The sequence below is a fragment of the Salvelinus fontinalis genome, chromosome 1 (genome assembly GCF_029448725.1).
Source record: "Salvelinus fontinalis isolate EN_2023a chromosome 1, ASM2944872v1, whole genome shotgun sequence".
Lineage (NCBI taxonomy): Eukaryota > Metazoa > Chordata > Actinopteri > Salmoniformes > Salmonidae > Salvelinus > Salvelinus fontinalis.
In genome coordinates this window covers 100,285,674-100,307,961 of record NC_074665.1, presented here as the reverse complement: position 1 = coordinate 100,307,961, position 22,288 = coordinate 100,285,674, and the positions used below count along the sequence as shown (strand labels likewise).

The window sequence follows — 22,288 nt, the reverse complement described above, 5'->3', positions numbered from 1 at the left end:
TTCATCATCATATCATCATATTAGTTACATTGACATCTTTGAATTAGACCTTTTCCAAGTACGAAACCCATTTTTCCCAGTATTCTTGACCTCTCTCCTGTTGAGTTCTTAAAGCAAAGGTCATACGCTCCATGTGGTGTATTTCTTCTACAATGTCTATCCATTGTGTCACTGTGGGTCTTTTTGTAGCCATTTCCTAGTGATAGCCTTTTTACTGGCTGCCAGTAGGACCTTCAAGAGGTACTTTTCTCTATTGTGTAAGTTATCAGGTATTTCACCCAAGTACAAATAAATAAATGTTTGTTCTATGTCAAATCCCATTATTTTTCCAATGTTAGATCTTATTTTTCCTTATTAAGTTAGATTTTGGCGCAAGTCCAAAAGATATGAGAGTGATCCACCCTCAAAAGACAGCATTCTCTTCAACAAGGGTGTGGTGAGCCAGTCTGTTTTGATTTCAGTTTAGGTGTTATGAAGAAATGTATAACATTCTTCCAACAGAATTCTCTCCATGACCTTGAGTTGGTGGAGCTTTGTTGAGTCTCTAATATGTTCAACCATGTTTCATCAGTTATTTCAATGTTAAGTTCCTCCTCCCATTTCTGTTTAATATAGTTTGTAGAATGTTTCTTTGAGGATTGAATACCCAAGTAGAGATTTGAAATCGTTTTTTTGTTACTCCCAAAGTTGTATGCGTTAGTGAATACCTGGATTAATTTTGGAGGTGCTCGAGGGTCAGTCACTATTATCTCCCTTAAGAAATAGTGTTGGACTTGTAGGTATCTGTAAAAATCTTGTTTATCCAAGCCATGTTTTTTACTTAAGTCCTGGTTATCTAGGTCCCCATTCCTTATAATTGTACTGAATGATGTGATGCCTTTCTGCGTCCATTGTTTAAATCTGCTGTCCTGAGTTGCAGGGATGAAGCTGGGGTCGTATGCAGGCCAACTCAGCAGTTTGATCTCTCTGTCTAAATTATTTTGCTTAACTACCCTAAACCATGTTTTCAGAGAGAAATCAATCCACTGATTTTGTCTACTGTATATTTCTTTTAGCATGTCCTTATTTCCCAAAACGGACTGTATGGGTATCTCTGTCAAAGTAGTCTCGATGTCTTTCCATTTGGATTCGTATTCTGAATTGCACCAACACACCAGAGGTCTCATTGGGCTGACACATAATCATCTTTTAGGTTTGGTAAGGCCATACCCCCACAGTTTTTTGGTAATTGCAATGTTGTATATCTAGGTCCTGGTCTCTTACTGTTCCAGATAAACCTTGATATCCGTTTATCCCATTCCCTAAACTGTTTAGGTGGGATTTCTATGGGCAGTGATTGGAACAAATACAATAACCTCGGCAGGATGTTCATTTTGATTGTTTCAATTCTACTACTAAGATCTAAGGGACGTGAATTCTACCTGTCTAGGTCATCATATATTTTCTTGTTGATGTAATCGTAATTCATGTCATTAAGTTTGGCTGTATCTTTTGGTAGATTAACTCCAAGATATTTAATGGATGAAGAGGTCCAGGTGAAGTTATAGCTACTCTTCAGCTCTTCCTGTGGGGTAGAATTATATACTAGGGCTTGGGTCTTGTGTACGTTAAGCACATACCCTGAATATGTTCCAAATGTTTGTAAAACATCCATCAATCTTGGTACACTTGAGCCTGGGTCTTTAAGGAATTACAGAACGTCATCAGCATACATGCATATCTTATGTTCACTGTCTCTTATTGTTATTCCCTCTAAGGTTGGGTCCTGTCTTATTGCCTGTGCTAATGGTTCGAGGTACAAGGAGAAGAGCGTGGGTGAAAGACTACAGCCTTGTCTTGCCCCTCAGTCTAATTTTATCGTTCGGGTCAAATGTCCATTTATCTTTATTCTAGCGGTCGGACATGAATACAGTGTTTTGATGCACTGTATGTATCACTTCTTTGTTGAAACCAAATCTTTCCATAATTTGGAATAGGTAATCCCATCCCACTGAATCAAATGCTTTTTCTGCATCTAGACTGATTAATATTGCACTTGTCTTATTCTGAGTAATGTGCTCCATGACATGTAGTGTTCTCCTTATATTGTCCTGTGTCTGCCTATTTTGAATGAAACCAGTTTGATCTCCGTCAATCAATTCTGGGATTATGTTCTCCATTATTGATGCATATAGTTTATAATCTGTGTTAAGAATTGCGATAGGTCTATATGAACTGCATTCTTTCTTATCTTTACCCTCTTTTGGGATTACAGATATGATGGCCTCTCTCCATGACGGTGGGAGACCCCCCTCCCTCAGAGTCCAGTTAAAACAGGCCTTAAGTAGAGGTGCTAATTGTTCTCTGAAGGTCTTGAACCATTCTGAAGGGAAGCCATCAGTGCCAGGAGACTTGTTGACTTTTTGTTGAGATATTGCTTTATTCATTTCTTCGTGGATATTTCTAAAGTTAGTCTATCATTTTGCTCTGTCCCAATTGAGGGGAGATCAAGTGAGTTCAAAAAGTGCTCTATTGTCTGTGCATCTGCCTTCTCTGGTTGCTTGTACAGATTTGTGTAATATGATTCAAATGCATTCTGTATTTCATCTAATTTGCATGTGCTCTTTTTTGTTTTGGGGTCTTTTATTTTGAAAATGGTATTGTGTGCTTGTTGTTTCCTGAGTCTCTATGCTAGTAATTTGGTTGCCTTTAAGCCTGCTTCATAATATCGTTGTTTCAGGAACCTAAGCTTTTTCTCTACTTCTTCTCTATAAATCTGGTCAATTTCCTGTTTTACCTTTTGAATATCTGGTAATATAAGAGGGTCTTTGTATTGACTATGAGATCGTTCTAAGTTTCTTAGGGTTTCCTATTATTTCAGCAGTTTCTGTGCTTTAATCTTTTTCTTGAGAGATGATCTGACTATGATCTTTCCTCTAATAACCGCCTTAGCTGCATCCCACAATATAGCAGGAGATACTTCCCCATTATCATTATTCTCCAGATAGATGTTCAATTCTGTCTTTATTGATTCCTTGAATGCTGGATCATTCAGCATGCTTGTATTAAGTCTCCATATAGTGGTTTGCTATCAAGGTGTAGAGTAAGGTAAACTCCATTATGATCTGATAAGTCGCTCTGCTCGATCCTACAATCCTTAAGCCTGTGTCTATCTTCACTGTACATAAAAAAGTAGTCTAACCTGGATTATTCAGTGTGGCGGGCTGAGTAAAAAGTATATTCCTTATCGGTCTTGTGGGTGTCACGCCGTACATCGAGCAGTCCTAGATCCTGCAGTATCCTATTGATCTTTTTGGCAACTAGGCTCATTTTCCTATTTTGATTTGTGCTGTCCAATTTTGAGTTTAAAATCGTGTTAAAATCCCCTCCACAGATAAGAGTGCCAGTGGTTTCTGTGGCAATTAAATCAAACACCTTCCTATAGAAGACCATGTCACTCCCTGGAGGTGCGTATACATTAAATAATGTAACTTCCTTGTTATAAAGTTTACATTTAACAAGTATAAATCTACCCTCCTTGTCTTTTATTTCTGACACAAACTCAAAATTAACTGAATTTGGGATCAAGATTGCAACTTCCCTTCTACCCATTTTGTAAGAAGAAAAAAAGTGTTCCTATATCCCATTTTCTTGAGTTTCTCGTGTTCAGGTGTGGATACGTGAGTTTCCTGCCAGAATAGTATGTCAACTCTCTCCCGTTTCATCTTTGCTATTACCTTACTTCTCTTGATGGCACTCCCCAGTCCGTTTACATTGAGACTTATGACCTTAATTTCCCGATGATGCATCGATATAAATAAAAAACTTTGCACCATATCTGCCTGCTTATCTTGAGCCTAAAAATGAACGAAAAATCAAGAACGGTAATCAAGTAAACCAAAGTGGGAAAATACTTTGGTATTTGGACTCCCATGTCAGAGGACTGTCTCTTGCCTCTGGGGTTTGAGGGGATGAGCCTGTCCGCAGGATGGGCCCCTCGCTCAGATATGAAAATGCGTGACGTAGTCACAATCAAGACCTGGTGGAACCGAAAATAATAAGGGTGCCTACTTCGTCGCTTATACACATAATTACAAGTGAAAACTATATCGGTCATGCGTGCATATCATGAATCCTTCCCTTGATATGCGCTTCTGTCGCCCCGTTGTCAATGTGTCATTAATCCTTAGCTAATATATGTTATTAACGTGACGCTACTTAGTGTGTTCATAAAGATCACATGCTTTTGGCTATTCAACCTTGTTCAGCATTGGGGGAAAATATGGGAGATATTTTATCTATTGCAATGTCAACCGTAACAACCCAAAGTCTTAACAGCTCGCGGTAACTATTAATTCTGTTAAATCCGATTCAGTGTTTTACTTCTTCCTGTTGGAAATGCCTGAGTCTCTCTCGGATGTGAACGTCCTCTCGCCGAGATGGTTTCCGTCTTTCTCCATGACCCTGCTTGTCGACAACGATCCATGGGAGAGCCTGCTCGAGTCTTTCCGCTGGTGATGTCGCCTTTCTCCTGGCGGTATACTCCACTGGGAAGCCCCTTGACTTCAGGTCCTCTGCATGCTCATATGTAACCGGGCCATTTTTCAGAAATACCCACATTTTTTGTCGGGTATGGTGTTTGGAAGCGAATACCCTTCTCTTTCAGTGCTTTCTTAATGGGGGTGTATTCCTTCCTTCTTTTCAGTATCTCTCCCGCATAGTCATGATCAAAGAACACTCGTTGGCCTTGGAAGTTAACAGGCTTTTCCCAGGTTGCATGTAAGACTTTCTCTTTGACTGAGAGTTTTAGGAACCGTACTACTATGGATCTTGGTGGGGCGCCGCTGGGGGGTTTTGAGGCCAGAGCTCGGTGTGCTTTCTCAATTCCCAGGTCAGTGTCGTCTTCAAGTATGTCCTTGAATAGACCCTCCACGAAGTTGGGCATAGAGTATTTTTCTGCGCCCTCTACTACGTTATAAAGTCTAATGTTGTTTCGACGTGAGAAACCTTCGAGTTCTGTCACTTTTGCCTGTAGTGCGTGTTGGCTTTTCAGTGACTGTTCAAGTATTTCCTTGACTGTGAAGTTCCATGTGTCCGTTTCCCCAATGCGCTGTTCTGCGTCCCCCATTCTTGTAGATATGCTGTGAAGTTCTAATTTGTTTTCTTCCAATTTCTGGTTAATGTCCTTCTTGAACTCATTTAGTTCTTTTCTTACATCTTCTCGAAGTTCCTCTCGTAAGCCTGTGAGCGCCTCGCGCAATTCCTCCTTCATCACATCACGAAATGAGGGTTCTTTTGCTGCTGCTATCTTATTTCCTCTAGCATTAGCCATTTCAGGTTCATCGACGATTATATCTTCTGCTGTCTTGTTACAGACTGTTGTTGTAGCTCTGCAACCTTTTCCTATTTTCCCCTTTTCCATAAGTTATTATAATGCTCAGAGTAAATACTTGAATTCTGGGGGGGAATACCCAACCGATGTGCAGCACGAAAAACTAGGCAGCCATTTCCTAAGTTGCGTCACCGGAAGCCATGTTGGTAACTGGGAGTCTTGTGAGAGCAACCATATGAAGATCATCAAAGGTAAGTGATTCATTTTAGCGCTATTTCTGACTTTTGTTACTCCTCTACTTGGCTGGTAAGTGTTTGTAATGTTTCGTGTGCTGGGCGCTGTCATCAGACAATCACATGGTATGCTTTCACCGTAAAGCCTTTTTGAACGCCAGCGTGCCACATCTCCTAGAGAGGTTAACCCATAAGATGTAAGGATGGGAGAGAAGGGGGAGTGTTTTGAATGGGATATATATATCTGAGCGTGACAAATGTGGAGTGTCTGAATTACAGCTGTACATAACCTTTGGGAATAATTAAACTTGGTTAAAGCCTCTCTAGTGTCCGTGGGTTATTTACTCTGAAAAATAAGATACAAATTAAAAACAGAGTCTCTTTGCTGTATTCGTTGCTGTATTCTCTCTAGTCATGGTTTTAAAAGTTTTGCTTTGTGTTCAAGGTTTCTTTTAGTCTATGGCTCGAGGACCCTGTGCAGACACAGTGATCTGAGCTATCTGATTGGCCAACGGTAGACCTACAGTAAAGGTGTACTTTATTTGATCTCTGGGCTGGCCGGGTAGGCGGAGTTCTACCTTCAGATATATGAAATGGTTCAAAATGCCTTCCCGGGGCTGCTGAATCAAGTGCACCTATACTCATATACCTATACTTTGTGGGCTATACTCAGCCTTGTCTCAGGGTAGTAAGTTGGTGGTTTGAAGTGGGGTGGGGTTATATCCTGCCTGGTTGGCACTGTCCGGGGGTATCATCGGACGGGGCCACAGTGTCTCCTGACCCCTCCTGTCTCAGCCTCCAGTATTTATGCTGCAATAGTTTATGTGTCGGGGGACTAGGGTCAGTCTGTTATATCTGGAGTATTTCTCCTGTCTTATCTGGTGTCCTGTGTGAAGTTAAATATGCTCCCTCTAATTCTCTCTCTCCCTCCCCTCCCGGAGGACCTGAGCCCTGGGACCATGCCTCAGGACTACCTGGCCTGATGACTACTTGCTGTCCCCAGTCCACCTGGTCGTGCTGCTGCTCCAGTTTCAACTGTTCTGCCTGCGGCTATGAAACCCTGATCTGTTCACCGGATGTGCTACCTTGTCCCGGACCTGCTGTTTTCAACTCTCTCTCCCTATCGCACCTGCTGTCTCTAACTCTGAATGCTTGGCTATGAAAAGCCAACTGACATTTACTCCTGAGGTGTTGACCTGTTGCACCCTCGACAACCACTGTGATTATTATTATTATTATTTGAACCTGCTGGTCATCTATGAACATTTGAACATCTTGGCCATGTTCTGTTATAATCTCCACCCGGCACAGCCAGAAGAAAACTGGCAACTACTCAGAGCCTTGCACCTCTCTAGGTTTCTTCCTAGGTTCTGGCCTTTCCAAGGAGTTTTTCCTAGCTCCCGTGCTTCTACATCTGCATTGCTTGCTGTTTGGGGATTTAGGCTGGGTTTCTGTATAGCACTTTGTGACATCGGCTGATGTAAAAAGGGATTTAAAAATACATTTGATTGATTGACCTTCTGCCAACAGCACAAAACAATTAAGAAAAATAGGAACGCAAGGCTTTACAACTGGGTTTTTTACAGAAATGTTTGGAGATTTAGAGCATCCTGACTGGCATGGCAACTGCTTAGCATCCGACTGCAAGGCGCTACAGAGGGTAGTATGTATGGCCCAGTACATCACTGGGGCTGAGCTCCCTGCTATCCAGGACCTCTAAACCAGACGGTGTCAGAGGAAGGCCCTAAAAATGGTTAAAGACACCAGACACCCAAGTCATAGATTGTTCTCTCTGCTACCTCACAGCAAGCGCTACCAGTGCAACAAGTCTGGAACCAACAGGACCCTGAACAGCTTCTACCTCCAAGCTATAAGACTGATAAATAGTTAGTTAAAAAGCTACCTTGTCACGTTCGTTTAGAGATGGATTGGACCAAGGTGCAGCGTGGTAGGCGTACATCATAAATTTATTAAATGAACACCAAAAACAAGAAAGAATAAACGACGCGTAATGTTTTGTAGCGCTAACACAGCAACTAACCAAAAACAAGATCCCACAAACTAAAGGTGGAATAAAGACTGCCTACGTATGATCCCCAATCAGAGATATAAGACTGATAAATAGTTAATCAAATAGCTACATTGACTCTCTGCATTAACCCCTTTTGCAAAAACTTTTTTAACTCATCACACACACTGCTGCTACTGTTGACCATCTGTCACTTTATTCCTAGTTACATGTACATATCTACCTCAATGACCTCGTACCCTTGCACATCCACTCAGTACTGGTACTCCTTGTACCCCTTTATCATTACTCAGTACTAGTACCCCTTGCAGACAGTATAGACAAGTTATCATTACTCAGTACTAGTACCCCATGTATATAGCCAAGTTATCATTACTCAGTACTGGTACTCCTTGCAGACAGTATAGCCAAGTTATCATTACTCAGTACTGGTACTCCTTGCAGACAGTATACACAAGTTATCATTACTCAGTACTGGTACTCCTTGCAGACAGTATAGCCAAGTTATCATTACTCAGTACTGGTACTCCTTGCAGACAGTATAGTCAAGTTATCATTACTCAGTACTGGTACTCCTTGCAGACAGTATAGTCAAGTTATCATTACTCAGTACTGGTACTCCTTGTATATAGACAAGTTATCATTACTCAGTACTGGTACTCCTTGTAGACAGTATAGCCAAGTTATCATTACTCAGTACTGGTACTCCTTGTAGACAGTATAGCCAAGTTATCATTACTCAGTACTGGTACTCCTTGTAGACAGTATAGCCAAGTTATCATTACTCAGTACTGGTACCCCTTGCAGACAGTATAGCCAAGTTATCATTACTCAGTACTGGTACTCCTTGTAGACAGTATAGTCAAGTTATCATTACTCAGTACTGGTACTCCTTGTAGACAGTATAGTCAAGTTATCATTACTCATTCTGTATCTATTATTACTTTATTATTACGTGTTTTACTTTTCTATTATTTCTCTACTTTCTTTCTCTCTGTATTGTTGGGAAGGACCTGTAAGTAAGTATTTCCCTGTTAGTCTACATCTGTTGTTTTAGGAAGTATGTAACAAATAAATTGTTTTATTTGATTCAATTTATCTAACACGTATGAAACTTGCCTTATAAGCAGTTTGTTGCAGCACAGCTTGGAACAACTGCAAATCAAATCTGCAGGGCTGAATTGCAATTGCCCAGTGATTTGATAAGATCTGTTGTACCTCATTATACATGCCACAGTGAATGAAAAACAGCCTCTGGTAGGGTGTTGCAGACCCCCCCCACCACCACCCACCCACCCACCCACACATTCACAAACAGAAACACACACAGGAGGGAGAGTCTACTAGTCTAGTTAGAACCCAGAACTCTACAGGTCATTCCGTTCAGTTCTTTAGTTCTCAGAGCAATTGATCATTCTAACCACAAGCTGAGGACAATAAGGAACAAATGCCAGTACAGAGTTGTTGCAATCCTCCATGTGGGTTAAGCAAACCTACAGGCACATAGACACACACACACACACACACACACACACACACACACACACACACACACACACACACACACACACACACACACACACACACACACACACACACACACACACACACACACACACACACACACACACTACCTTGAGGAATAGCAGGACCCACGACCACTCTACACACACACACACACACACACACACAACCCTGCAGGCCAAAACACTTCAAAACAATGAGTGAGCCAAATACTGTTCTCATGCAATGCAACTACTGTAGCCTACCTAGGTTACATTCTTCTGCCTTTTATAACAGCGCAGGTGATTATTCAGAAGCTAGTAGAAAACAGAGAAACACAAAGCCAGTCCATCTTGTATCACCTATTATACGACAGGTCCCATTCTCAGAGTCTGACTAAATGGATGGAATGTGAACATGTTCACTAGACTGAAACAAAAACCTATTTTGTTCCTACATTTCTAAATATTGAATGATACATTCAAGTCCCATCTCATGACCTGAGAGACCTATACCAAGGTTCTCAGTGTATGTACTGAGGGTACAAAACATTTGGAACACCTTCCTAATATTGAGTTTCACCCCTTTTTGCCCTCAGAACAGACTCAATTTGTCGGGCATGGACTCTACAAGCAGCGTTGCAGTTTTTGACACACTCAAACCAGTGCGCCTGGCACCTACTACCATAACCTGTTCAAAGGCACTTAAATATTTTGTCTTGCCCATTCAACCTCTGAATAGCACACATACACAATCCATGTCCTAATTGTCTCAAGGCTTCAAAATCATTCTTTAACCGGTCTCCTGCTCTTCATCTATACGGATTGAAGTGGATTTGACATTAATAAGGGATCATAGCTTTCAGCTGGTCAGTCTACTGTATGTCATCGAAAGAGCAGTGAAAACTCACTGTTTTTATTTCATAGAATTTAATTGGGCATTATGGCATCACCTGAAAGCAGGACACACCAAGGTACTGACCATCTGTAGTGTTATAATAGCTGACTGAGTCAGCATGTGTAGGAGATTGCTCCATCAGATATTTTCTGGGTACTTCTAAACATTTAATTGGGCATTATGAACCATTACACCACCTGAAAGCAGGCTACATGAAGGCACTCTGTGTCTAATATTGTGTTGTGCAGCTCACCCTTTCACATTTTTTTCTTATTTCAAAAACAGTTAATTGGGCATTTTGGCAGCTCTACACAACCTGAAAGTCACTATTTTATCCAACATTGTTTTAGCTCGCTGGGCTACACCAAATATACTGCTGGTATTGCTATCTACTTTATTAGCTCACTGGTCTACACTACAGAAACTAATAGCTCACTGGTCTACACTACAGGAACTAATAGTAGCTCAGTGGTATACACCACAGGAACTAATAGTTCACTGGATTACACCACAGGAACTAATAGCTCACTGGTCTACACCACAGGAACAAATAGTAGCTCACTGGACTACACCACAGGAATGAATACCTCACTGGACTACACCACAGGAACGAATAGCTCACTGGACTACATCACAGGAACTAATAGCTCACTGGACTACACCACAGGAATGAATAGCAACTCACTGGACTACACCACAGGAACTAATAGTAACGCACTACACAACATAAACTAATAGTACTTCACTAGACTACACCATGGGAACTAATAGCTCACTCGACTACACCACGGGAACTAATAGTAGTTCACTGGACTACACCACAGGAACTAAAAGTAGCGCATTGGACTATACCACAGGAACTAATATTAGCTCACTGGACTACACCACAGGAACTAAGAGTAGTTCACTGGACTACACCACAGGAACTAATAGTAGTTCACTGAACTACACCACAGAAACCAATAGTAGCTCACTGGACTACACTACATGCTATAATAGTAGCTCACTGGACTACACCACAGGAACTAAAAGTATCTCATTGGACTATACCATGGGAACTAATAGTAGCTCATTGGACTACACCACAGAAACCAATAGTAGCTCACTGGACTACACCACATGCTATAATAGTAGCTCACTGGACTACACCACAGGAACTAAAAGTAGCTCATTGGACTATACCACGGGAACTAATAGTAGCTCATTGGACTACACCACAGGAGCTAACAGCTCATTGGACTACACCACAGGAACTAATAGTAGCTCATTGGACTATACCACAGGAGTTAATAGTAGCTCATTGGACTACACCACAGGAGCTAATAGCTCACTGGACTACACCACAGGTACTAATAGTAGCTCACCGGGTCGGCATCTGCAAGTTGCTGTTCCATCAGAACGAGTCAGGCAGGTGGCATTGTGCAGGCAGGGATCGTGGGCAGGGTCACAGGGGTCAAAGGGCATGTTGCATAAGGGCCCACTGAAGAAGGGGGGGCAGGTGCAGCTGAACTCCCCAGGTAGGGGTGACTCCTGACACTGAGCTCCGTTCAGACAGGGCCCAGAGTCACACTCATCCACATCCTCAGAGCAGTCCACACCTGCCCAGCCCTGCGGGCACAGACACCTGGGGAGACAGGAGGAGTTACAACATGTTATTTCCCTCCATCCACTCTCTCACGTGGTGTCCTGTGTGAACTTAAGTTCTCTCTCTCTCATCCCCCTCCTCCTCTCTCTCCCTCCATCCTCACATTCTCTCTCTCCTCCCCCTCCTCTCTCTCCCTATCTCCCTCCATCCTCATATTCTTTCAGTCTCTCCATCCTTCATCTTTCTCCATCTTCCCCCTCCTCTATCTCTCTCCATACTCTCTCTGTCTCTACATCCTCCCTCTCATCTCTTTCTCCTCCCCCTCCTCTCTCTCCCTCTCCCTCCATCCTCACACCCCCCCCCTCTCTCTCTCTCCTCTGCCTATCTCTCTCAGTCTCTCCATCCTCCCCCTCCTCCTCCTCCATCTCTCTCCCCCAGTGTGAAGACACATTAGGTAGAGTAAATACAGCCGTTTTCCCTCCCGATGACTCACAGATCCCCAGAAACCCTTCATGCTGTGAGCCATTGATTGATTCATTAGTTTGACCTGCCATCTGCAGTTCATTATTGCTGATGTTGTTAGCTCTGAGCATTTTTCTCCTTTTCTCTCCCACTCTCATATGTTTCATATTTTCTTGGATAGAGAGAAAACGAGGAAAGATAGGAAAGGACAGTGGTCTGGATTCAAGAGCTGGAGGCAGGGGACACAACAGCTAGACAACCCCAGGCTATCTGAGCAAGGCTTCCTTGCATTTATTATGTGACTGAGTAGACTGATGCAATGACACTGACTATGTCTGAATAACACTATGGGGTGGATCCACACTGTACTGTCTGAATAACACTATAGGGTGGACCCACACTGTACTGTCTGAATAACACTATAGGGTGGACCCACACTGTACTGTCCGAATAACACTATAGGGTGGACCCACACTGTACTGTCTGAATAACACTATAGGGTGGACCCACACTGTACTGTCTGAATAACACTATAGGCTGGACCCACAGTGTACTGTCTGATTAACACTATAGGGTGGACCCACACTGTACTGTCTGATTAACACTATAGGGTGGACCCACACGTACCGGTCTGAATAACACTATAGGGTGGACCCACACTGTACTGGTCTGAATAACACTATAGGGTGGACCCACACTGTACTGTCTGATTAGCACCATAGGATGGACCCACACTGTACTGTCTGAATAACACTATAGGATGGACCCACACTGTACTGTCTGATTAACACTATAGGGTGGACCCACACTGTACTGTCTGATTAACACTATAGGATGGACCCACACTGTACTGTCTGATTAACACTATAGGGTGGACCCACACTGTACTGTCTGATTAACACTATAGGGTGGACCCACACTGTACTGTCTGATTAGCACTATAGGATGGACCCACACTGTACTGTCTGAATAACACTATAGGGTGGATCCACACTGTACTGTCTGAATAACACTATAGGGTGGACCCACACTGTACTGTCTGATTAGCACTATAGGATGGACCCACACTGTACTGTCTGAATAACACTATAGGGTGGATCCACACTGTACTGTCTGATTAACACTATAGGGTGGACCCACACTGTACTGTCTGAATAACACTATAGGGTGGACCCACACTGTACTGCCTGATTAGCACTATAGGATGGACCCACACTGTACTGTCTGAATAACACTATAGGGTGGATCCACACTGTACTGTCTGATTAACACAATAGGGTGGACCCACACTGTACAGTCTGAATAACACTATAGGGTGGACCCACACTGTACTAGCTCTGATATGCTATTTTCAGTTTGGGGTCTGTAACCAGGTCATAATCAGACACAACCCTACTGTGATACCTACCTGTAGCTTTGCCCTCTGGTCTGAATCAGACACAACCCTACTGTGATACCTACCTGTAGCTTTGTCCTCTGGTCTGAATCAGACACAACCCTACTGTGATACCTACCTGTAGCTTTGTCCTCTGGTCTGAATCAGACACAACCCTACTGTGATACCTACCTGTAGCTTTGCTCTATGGTCTGAATCAGACACAACCCTACTGTGATACCTACCTGTAGCTTTGCCCTTTGGTCTGAATCAGACACAACCCTACTGTGGTACCTACCTGTAGCTTTGCCCTCTGGTCTGAATCAGACACAACCCTACTGTGGTACCTACCTGTAGCTTTGCCCTATGGTCTGAATCAGACACAACCCTACTGTGATACCTACCTGTAGCTTTGCCCTCTGGTCTGAATCAGACACAACCCTACTGTGATACCTACCTGTAGCTTTGCCCTCTGGTCTGAATCAGACACAACCCTACTGTGATAACTACCTGTAGCTTTGTCCTCTGGTCTGAATCAGACACAACCCTACTGTGGTACCTACCTGTAGCTTTGCCCTCTGGTCTGAATCAGACACAACCCTACTGTGATACCTACCTGTAGCTTTGTCCTCTGGTCTGAATCAGACACAACCCTCTGTGATACCTACCTGTAGCTTTGCCCTATGGTCTGAATCAGACACAATCCTACTGTGGTACCTACCTGTAGCTTTGCCCTATGGTCTGAATCAGACACAACCCTACTGTGGTACCTACCTGTAGCTTTGCCCTCTGGTCTGAACCAGACACAACCCTACTGTGATACCTACCTGTAGCTTTGCCCTATGGTCTGAATCAGACACAACCCTACTGTGGTACCTACCTGTAGCTTTGCCCTATGGTCTGAATCAGACACAACCCTACTGTGATACCTACCTGTAGCTTTGCCCTATGGTCTGAATCAGACACAACCCTACTGTGGTACCTACCTGTAGCTTTGCCCTATGGTCTGAATCAGACACAACCCTACTGTGGTACCTACCTGTAGCTTTGCCCTCTGGTCTGAATCAGACACAACCCTACTGTGGTACCTACCTGTAGCTTTGCCCTATGGTCTGAATCAGACACAACCCTACTGTGGTACCTACCTGTAGCTTTGCTCTATGGTCTGAATCAGACACAACCCTACTGTGATACCTACCTGTAGCTTTGCCCTATGGTCTGAATCAGACACAACCCTACTGTGGTACCTACCTGTAGCTTTGCCCTTTAGTCTGAATCAGACACAACCCTACTGTGGTACCTACCTGTAGCTTTGCCCTATGGTCTGAATCAGACACAACCCTACTGTGGTACCTACCTGTAGCTTTGCCCTCTGGTCTGAATCAGACACAACCCTACTGTGATACCTACCTGTAGCTTTGCCCTATGGTCTGAATCAGACACAACCCTACTGTGGTACCTACCTGTAGCTTTGCCCTATGGTCTGAATCAGACACAACCCTACTGTGATACCTACCTGTAGCTTTGCCCTATGGTCTGAATCAGACACAACCCTACTGTGGTACCTACCTGTAGCTTTGCCCTATGGTCTGAATCAGACACAACCCTACTGTGATACCTACCTGTAGCTTTGCCCTATGGTCTGAATCAGACACAACCCTACTGTGATACCTACCTGTAGCTTTGCCCTATGGTCTGAATCAGACACAACCCTACTGTGGTACCTACCTGTAGCTTTGCCCTATGGTCTGAATCAGACACAACCCTACTGTGATACCTACCTGTAGCTTTGCCCTATGGTCTGAATCAGACACAACCCTACTGTGGTACCTACCTGTAGCTTTGCCCTATGGTCTGAATCAGACACAACCCTACTGTGATACCTACCTGTAGCTTTGCCCTCTGGTCTGAATCAGACACAACCCTACTGTGGTACCTACCTGTAGCTTTGCCCTCTGGTCTGAATCAGACACAACCCTACTGTGATACCTACCTGTAGCTTTGCCCTCTGGTCTGAATCAGACACAACCCTACTGTGGTACCTACTGGTAGCTGTTGAGGAGGTCAGTACAGGTGGCGTTGTTTTTGCACGGCTGTGATGAACACTCGTCTATTTCCTGTTGGCAGAACTCGCCCTCCCATCCGGGGACACAGAGGCACTCGTAAGTCTGGAATACAGGAAGTGTAATGATACATCGTAAGTCTGGAATACAGGAAGTGAAATAATACATTGTAAGTCTGGAATACAGGAAGTGTAATGATACATCGTAAGTCTGAAATACAGGAAGTGAAATAATACATTGTAAGTCTGGAATACAGGAAGTGCAATGATGCATCGTAAGTCTGGAATACAGGAAGTGAAATGATACATCGTAAGTCTGGAATACAGGAAGTGAAATGATACATCGTAGGTCTGGAATACAGGAAGTGAAATGGAACATTGTAGGTCTCTAATACAGGAAGTGAAATAGTTCAGTGATGATGTCACTAAATAATAGAGGAGGGATCCAGTTTGAGTTCCACTGCTGATTTTCATTCCTCCCCTCTTATTAGGGACTGATACATATGTGATCACATTACTCCAGTGCTAGCCTCACTGGCTTCCTGTTAAGGCTGGGGCTGATTTCAAGGTTTTACTGCTAACCTACAAAGCATTACATGGGCTTGCTCCTATCTATCACTCCGATTTGGTCCTGCCGTACACACCTATACATACGCTACGGTCACAAGATGCAGGCCTCCTCATTCTCCCTAGAATTTCAAAACAAATAGCTGGAGGCAGGGCTTTCTACTATAGAGCTCCATTTTAATGGAATGGTCTGCCTTTAAAAGTCTTTACTGAAGACTACACTGATTGAGTGTAGTCTGGCCCAGGAGTGGGAAGGTGAACGGCAAGGCACTGGAGTGACGAACCGCCCATGCTGCCTCTGCCTGGCCGGCTCCCCTCTCTCCACTGGGATTCTCTGCCTCTGCCTGGCCGGCTCCCCTCTCTCCACTGGGATTCTCTGCCTCTGACCCTACTACGTCACTAGGAGGGGTGCGCCATGGGTTGAGTCACTGATCTGATCTTTAGTGGGTTGAGTCACTGACGTGATCTTCCTGTCCGGTTCTGCAGCCCTCTCTGGCTCATGCGGTGGTAGAGATCTTCGTGGGCTATACTCAGCCTTGTCTCAGGGTATTAAGTTGGTGGTCTGTTGATATCCCTCTAGTGGTGTGGTGGCTGTGCTTTGGCAAGTGGGTGCGATAGTCTATGGTGTAATTCCCCTGTCTTATCTGGTGACATTCTTCTGTCTTATCTGGTGACATTCTCCTGTCTTGTCTGGTGACATTCTCCTGTCTTGTCTGGTGACATTCTCCTGTCTTGTCTGGTGACATTCTCCTGTCTTGTCTGGTGACATTCTCCTGTCTTGTCTGGTGACATTCTCCTGTCTTGTCTGGTGACATTCTCCTGTCTTGTCTGGTGACATTCTCCTGTCTTGTCTGGTGACATTCTCCTGTCTTGTCTGGTGACATTCTCCTGTCTTGTCTGGTGACATTCTCCTGTCTTGTCTGGTGACATTCTCCTGTCTTGTCTGGTGACATTCTCCTGTCTTGTCTGGTGACATTCTCCTGTCTTATCTGGTGACATTCTCCTGTCTTATCTGGTGACATTCTCCTGTCTTATCTGGTGACATTCTCCTGTCTTGTCAGGTGACATTCTCCTGTCTTGTCAGGTGACATTCTCCTGTCTTGTCTGGTGACATTCTCCTGTCTTGTCTGGTGACATTCTCCTGTCTTGTCTGGTGACATTCTCCTGTCTTGTCTGGTGACATTCTCCTGTCTTGTCTGGTGACATTCTCCTGTCTTGTCTGGTGTAATTCTCCTGTCTTCTCTGGTGTCCTGTGTGAACTTAAGTATGCTCCCTCCAATTCTCCCATTTCCCCCCCCCCCCCCCATCTCTCTCTCTCTCTCCCCCATCTGTCTCTCTTTCCCTCCCTTTTCTCCTACACCTGCTGTTTCAACCTCTGAATGCTCGGCTATGAAAAGTCAACTGATATTTACTTTACTCCTGAGGTGCTGACCTGTTGCACCCTCTACAACCACGGTGATTATTATTTCACCCTGCTGGTCATCTATGAACATTTGAACATCTTGAAGAACGATCTGGAATGAATGACCATGTACTCTTATAATCTCCACCCGTCACAGCCAGAAGAGGCCACCCTTCAGAGCCTGGTTCCTCTCTAGGTTTCTTCCTAGGTTACTACCTTTCTAAGGAGTTTTTCCTAGCCACCGTGCCTCTACATCTGCATTGCTGGCTGTTTGGGGTTTTAGGCTGGGTTCATGTATAGCACTTTGTGACATCTGCTGATGTAAAAAGGGCAATATAAATACATTTGATTTGATATAGACCTGGGACACCAGGTGGGTGCAATTACTTTCAGGTAGAAGAGAAAGCCATCAGAGCTCAGGACCTCCAGGCACAGATTGCATTACCCAATACAGTGATACAGTGAGTACACCTGCTGCCCTCGACCACTCCTCTTCCTGGTTCAACAGGCCAACTATGTAAAGAGAACATAGTTGTATTGTTTTCTACCTAAAAACCTGCCACAGCTACACATAATATTATCCCACCGCTGTCACCAAATGTTTCACTGAGTGAGCTTAACGTCAATAGTTATTTTTCTCCCAATCTGGTACCCAAGTTAAACCTCCCACAAGTTGAGTAATATCATGATAACGTTGTTGCCAAATGTAGCGTTCAATTATATTCATATGAATACTTAAGAATGTTATACTACAATGTCCCACTCAGCCAAAAAGACCTCTCCTGGGAAATATGTTTGAAGCTACAATCGAGCATTTGTTCTTAAGGAAAATAATTAGCTCCACCACTTGTTTGGGGTTTTGGTAAACAGCTGAGGGATAGGGCTGGGGAAATGCAGACAGAACAAAATATCAACGCAACATAAAGTGTTGGTCCCACGTTTCATGAGTTGAAATAAAAGATCCCAGACATTTTCCATACGCACAAAAGGCTCATTTCTCAACAAAATGTTAGTGAGCATTTCTCCTTTGCCAAGACAATGAATCCACCTGACAGGTGTGGCATATCAAGAAGCTGATTAAACAGCATGATCATTGTACAGGTGCACCTTTTACTGGGGACAATAAACTAAAATGTGCAGTTTTGGCAAACACAATGCCACAGATGTCTCAAGTTTTGAGGGAGCACGCAATTGGCATACTGACTGCAGGAATGTCCACCGGAGCTGTTGCATAACTGACCTCAGTGTGCAAATGCTCACCTTCGATGGCCACTGGCCCGCTGGAAAAGTGTGCTCTTCATGGATGAATACCGGTTTCAACTGTACCGGGCAGATGGCAGACTGATGTCAATGTTGTGAACAGAGTGCCCCATGGTGGCGGTGGGGTAATGGTATGGGCAGGCATAAGCTACAGACAACTAACACAATTGCACTTTATCGATTTCAATTTGAATGCACAGAGATACTGTGACGAGATCCTGAGGTCCATTGTCGTGCCATTCATCCATCGCCTCATGTTTCAGCATGATAATATACAGCCCCATGTCACAAGGATCTGTACACAATTCCTGGAGGCTGAAAATGTTCCAGTTCTTCCATGGCCTGCATACTCACCAGACATGTCACCCATTGAGCATGTTTTCGATGCTCTGGATCGAGGTGTACGACAGGTGTACAACAGAGTGTTCCATTTCCCACCAATATCCAGCAACTTTGCACAGCCATTGAAGAGGATTGGGACAAGATTCCACAGGCCAAAATCAACAGCCTGATCAACTCTATGTGAAGGAGATGTGTCACGCTGTATGAGGCAAACGATGGTCACACCAGATACTGACAGGTTTTCTGATCCACGCCCCTACTTTTTTTTAAGGTATCTGTGACCAACAGATGCATATCTGTATTCCCAGTCATGTGAAATCCATAAATTAGGGCCTAATGAATTTATTGCAATTTACTTATATCCTAATATGAACTGTAACTCAGTAAAATCTTTGAAATTGTTTCATGTTGCATTTATCACAGATTGTAGCTTTAATCTGTGGAATAGTCATGGTTGACTTGGAATTTCCACTACTGTATATTCCAAACACCACCCACCTCTTTTAACATATTCAGGGCCTGCTTTTCAAGGTATAACTTTGTTGGCATCTGTTACTTCTGTTTACACCGAGTGTATAAAACATTAGGAACACCTTCTCTTTCCGTGACAGACTGACCAGGTGAATCCAGGTGAAAGCTTTGATCCTTTATTGATGTCACCTGTTAAATCCACTTCAATCAGTGTAAACAGGTTAAAGAAGGATTTTTAAGCCTCGAGATGATTGAAACATGGATTGTGTATGTGTACCATTCAGAGGGTGAATTGGCAAGATAAAAGTTGTAAGTGCCTTTGAGTGGAGTTAGGCCCACCGGTTTGAGTGTGTCAAGAACTGCAACACTTCTGGGTTTTTCATGCTCTCTTCACACTGTTCCAAAAGCGTATTTTTATCAGTTTAAAAAAAATCTGATTCTACTGCTTGCATGAGCTACTTGATGTGCAATAGAGTTCCATGGAGTCATGGCTCTATGTCAGTGTTCCTCAACTGGCAGCCCGTGGGCCAAATCTGGCCCGCCAGCAATATTATTGGGCCCCTCAAAGCCCTTCAAATTAATTATGAATATTTTTGGTCATAAAAAAAATAAAAAATGTTTTTATCTTGGACCTGAGATGCAAAAAGTCCCAAATGCAATGTCTGAAGAAGGAAGTGTCCCTACCTAAATAATGCCAAAGTTACAGTTTAACTTAATGAGGAGAGAGGATGCAGGAGACGGTCCACTAATAAAGCAGGCAGTGGACCATTTCTTTAGATGCTGAAATGTAAAGCTGCAACCGCAGGCAATCAATAGGAGGTGAACCCAGGTGAACAGCACATCTTTTAGCTCAGCGTTTAGTCTGACACACAACGCACTGTGATGGATGAGACAACGCAAGCCATTCATGTGTGGGGCGATTTCCTTCAACCTGCTGACCAGGCCCCGTGTCTGCCCACCATAGCAGGAGTAATTCATTTCAACAATAATCTTCATTTGAATTTGATTTTACAAACAACAAGAGGGCTTATTTGGGGTCAATTTCTTCTGAGCCAATTTAAAATATTTAATTTTATTTATTTCAATTATTTTACCCTTTTTTTCTTCCCCAATTTCGTGAAATCCAATTGGTAGTAGTTACAGTCTTGTCTCATCACTGCAACTCCCGTACGGACTCGGGAGAGGCGAACCTAGCCGCACTGCTTCTTGACACATTGCACATCCAACCCGGGAAGCCAGTCGCACCAATGTATCAGAGGAAACACCGTACACCTGGCGACCTGGTCAGTGTGCACTGCACCCGGCCCGCCACAGGAGTCGCTAGTGCGCGATGAGACAAGGATATCCCTGCCGGCCAAACCCTCCCTAACCCGGACGATACTGGGCCAATTGTGCGTCGCCCCATGGACCCATCGCCCCTATGTGGCTTAACAGCATCTTTCACAAGTAAACAAAATGGCCTAATAGAAGTGGGATTTGTATTTATTTATTAGGCCTACTTACAATTGAAACTGGCCAAAAATGTGGCATCCTACATAAAACAATAATTTAAAGGATAAAAAGGCGATTTCTGAGTCTGAATGTCTGTATCCTTGTATCGGGAGTCTCGGGATAACCTGCTCCTGTAACGACAAAACAAACATAAAATACTGTCAGCAGTTACTTACTTAATGGGAAAAGTTGCATTTCCCCTCGGACACAAACTTGCAGATGTCAGGTGAGAGGGATGTGATTTTGATGCGCAGGCAGACCTCGATTGACTAACGTGAAAGCAGGTTCCTGTCGTGAGTCTTCATTACGTTCATAGAGGAAAAGGACGACTCGCAGGTGTAAGTCGATCCAAACATTGTTAGCACATAAAAGGCAGGGTTCTTTACTGTGCTGTATTCCTCTGAGCATAACACCCACAACGTACACAAGGACTCTGCACTGTGCTGTATTCCTCTGAGCATAACACCCACAACGTACACAACGCACTCCTGAGCGCATCCCTGATTTGGCTCAATGTTTGGAATTCAATCAGCTCAGTTTGAATTGCGGCCTCAAACCAGGAGGGTATTGTTTTCTTAGCAAGGGAGGAGAATTCCCCACCTGGGCGGACTGTGAAAGGATCACGTACAAACGCAATTATATCCTTGGGCATACTGTAGTCTTCAAATCTGGTGGAGAAGCTGTCCCTCAGCTGCTTGGTGAAATCTTCCATCACCTCTGTGACAACGCTGCGGCCTGGTACCTCGTTTCTTCAGTGTGCTGAAGTGCAGTAGCCTTCCAGATGACAAGTATAAATGGAACAACTCAAGCTCCTTAGTAAAGGCCTCAAGTTTTCCCCCTTCATTGTAACTGCAGATTTAACCCTTTAAGTGACAGAATGTCAGCCAGAAAAGCTACTTTAGAGAGGAATTCCTCAATTTCCAGAATACGAAGGTGGTCAGCTGCTGCCCTCATTTAGCTTTTTCAGACAAAGTCCACAACCTGGTCATGCAGCTGACAGAATGGCTCTGGAGCTTTTCCTTTAGTCAGCCAGCGCACGTTGTTGTGAAGCAGGAGATCATCCTGGATGGACTCCTCTGATTCTGTCACAAGCTTGCGGAAAAGACGGTGTTGTGTTGCTTGATGTCCCCCTGACAAAGTTGATTATGCGCATTACTTTATCCATCACATCTTTTAGCTCAGCATTTAGTCTGACACACAGTGCACTGTGATGGATGAGACAATGCAAGACATTCATTTGTGGGGCGATTTCCTTCAACCTGCTGACCAGGCCCCGTGTCTGCCCACCATAGCAGGAG

The 22,288-nt window shown here is 43.8% G+C and overlaps 1 protein-coding gene across 1 annotated transcript in view; it reads right to left on the bottom strand.

The window, feature by feature from the left end:
* LOC129862304 (protein eyes shut homolog) overlaps positions 1 to 21,702 on the bottom strand; it is a 344,128-nt gene extending 322,426 nt beyond the window's left edge. Inside the window, exons 1-3 of the mRNA XM_055933847.1 lie at positions 21,619 to 21,702; positions 15,442 to 15,563; positions 11,338 to 11,597 (exon numbers count right to left, since the gene is read on the bottom strand). Coding sequence (XP_055789822.1) covers positions 11,338 to 11,597; positions 15,442 to 15,563; positions 21,619 to 21,702 — 466 coding nt within the window. The remainder of the gene's footprint in view (positions 1 to 11,337; positions 11,598 to 15,441; positions 15,564 to 21,618) is intronic.
* Positions 21,703 to 22,288: the final 586 nt, after the last annotated feature.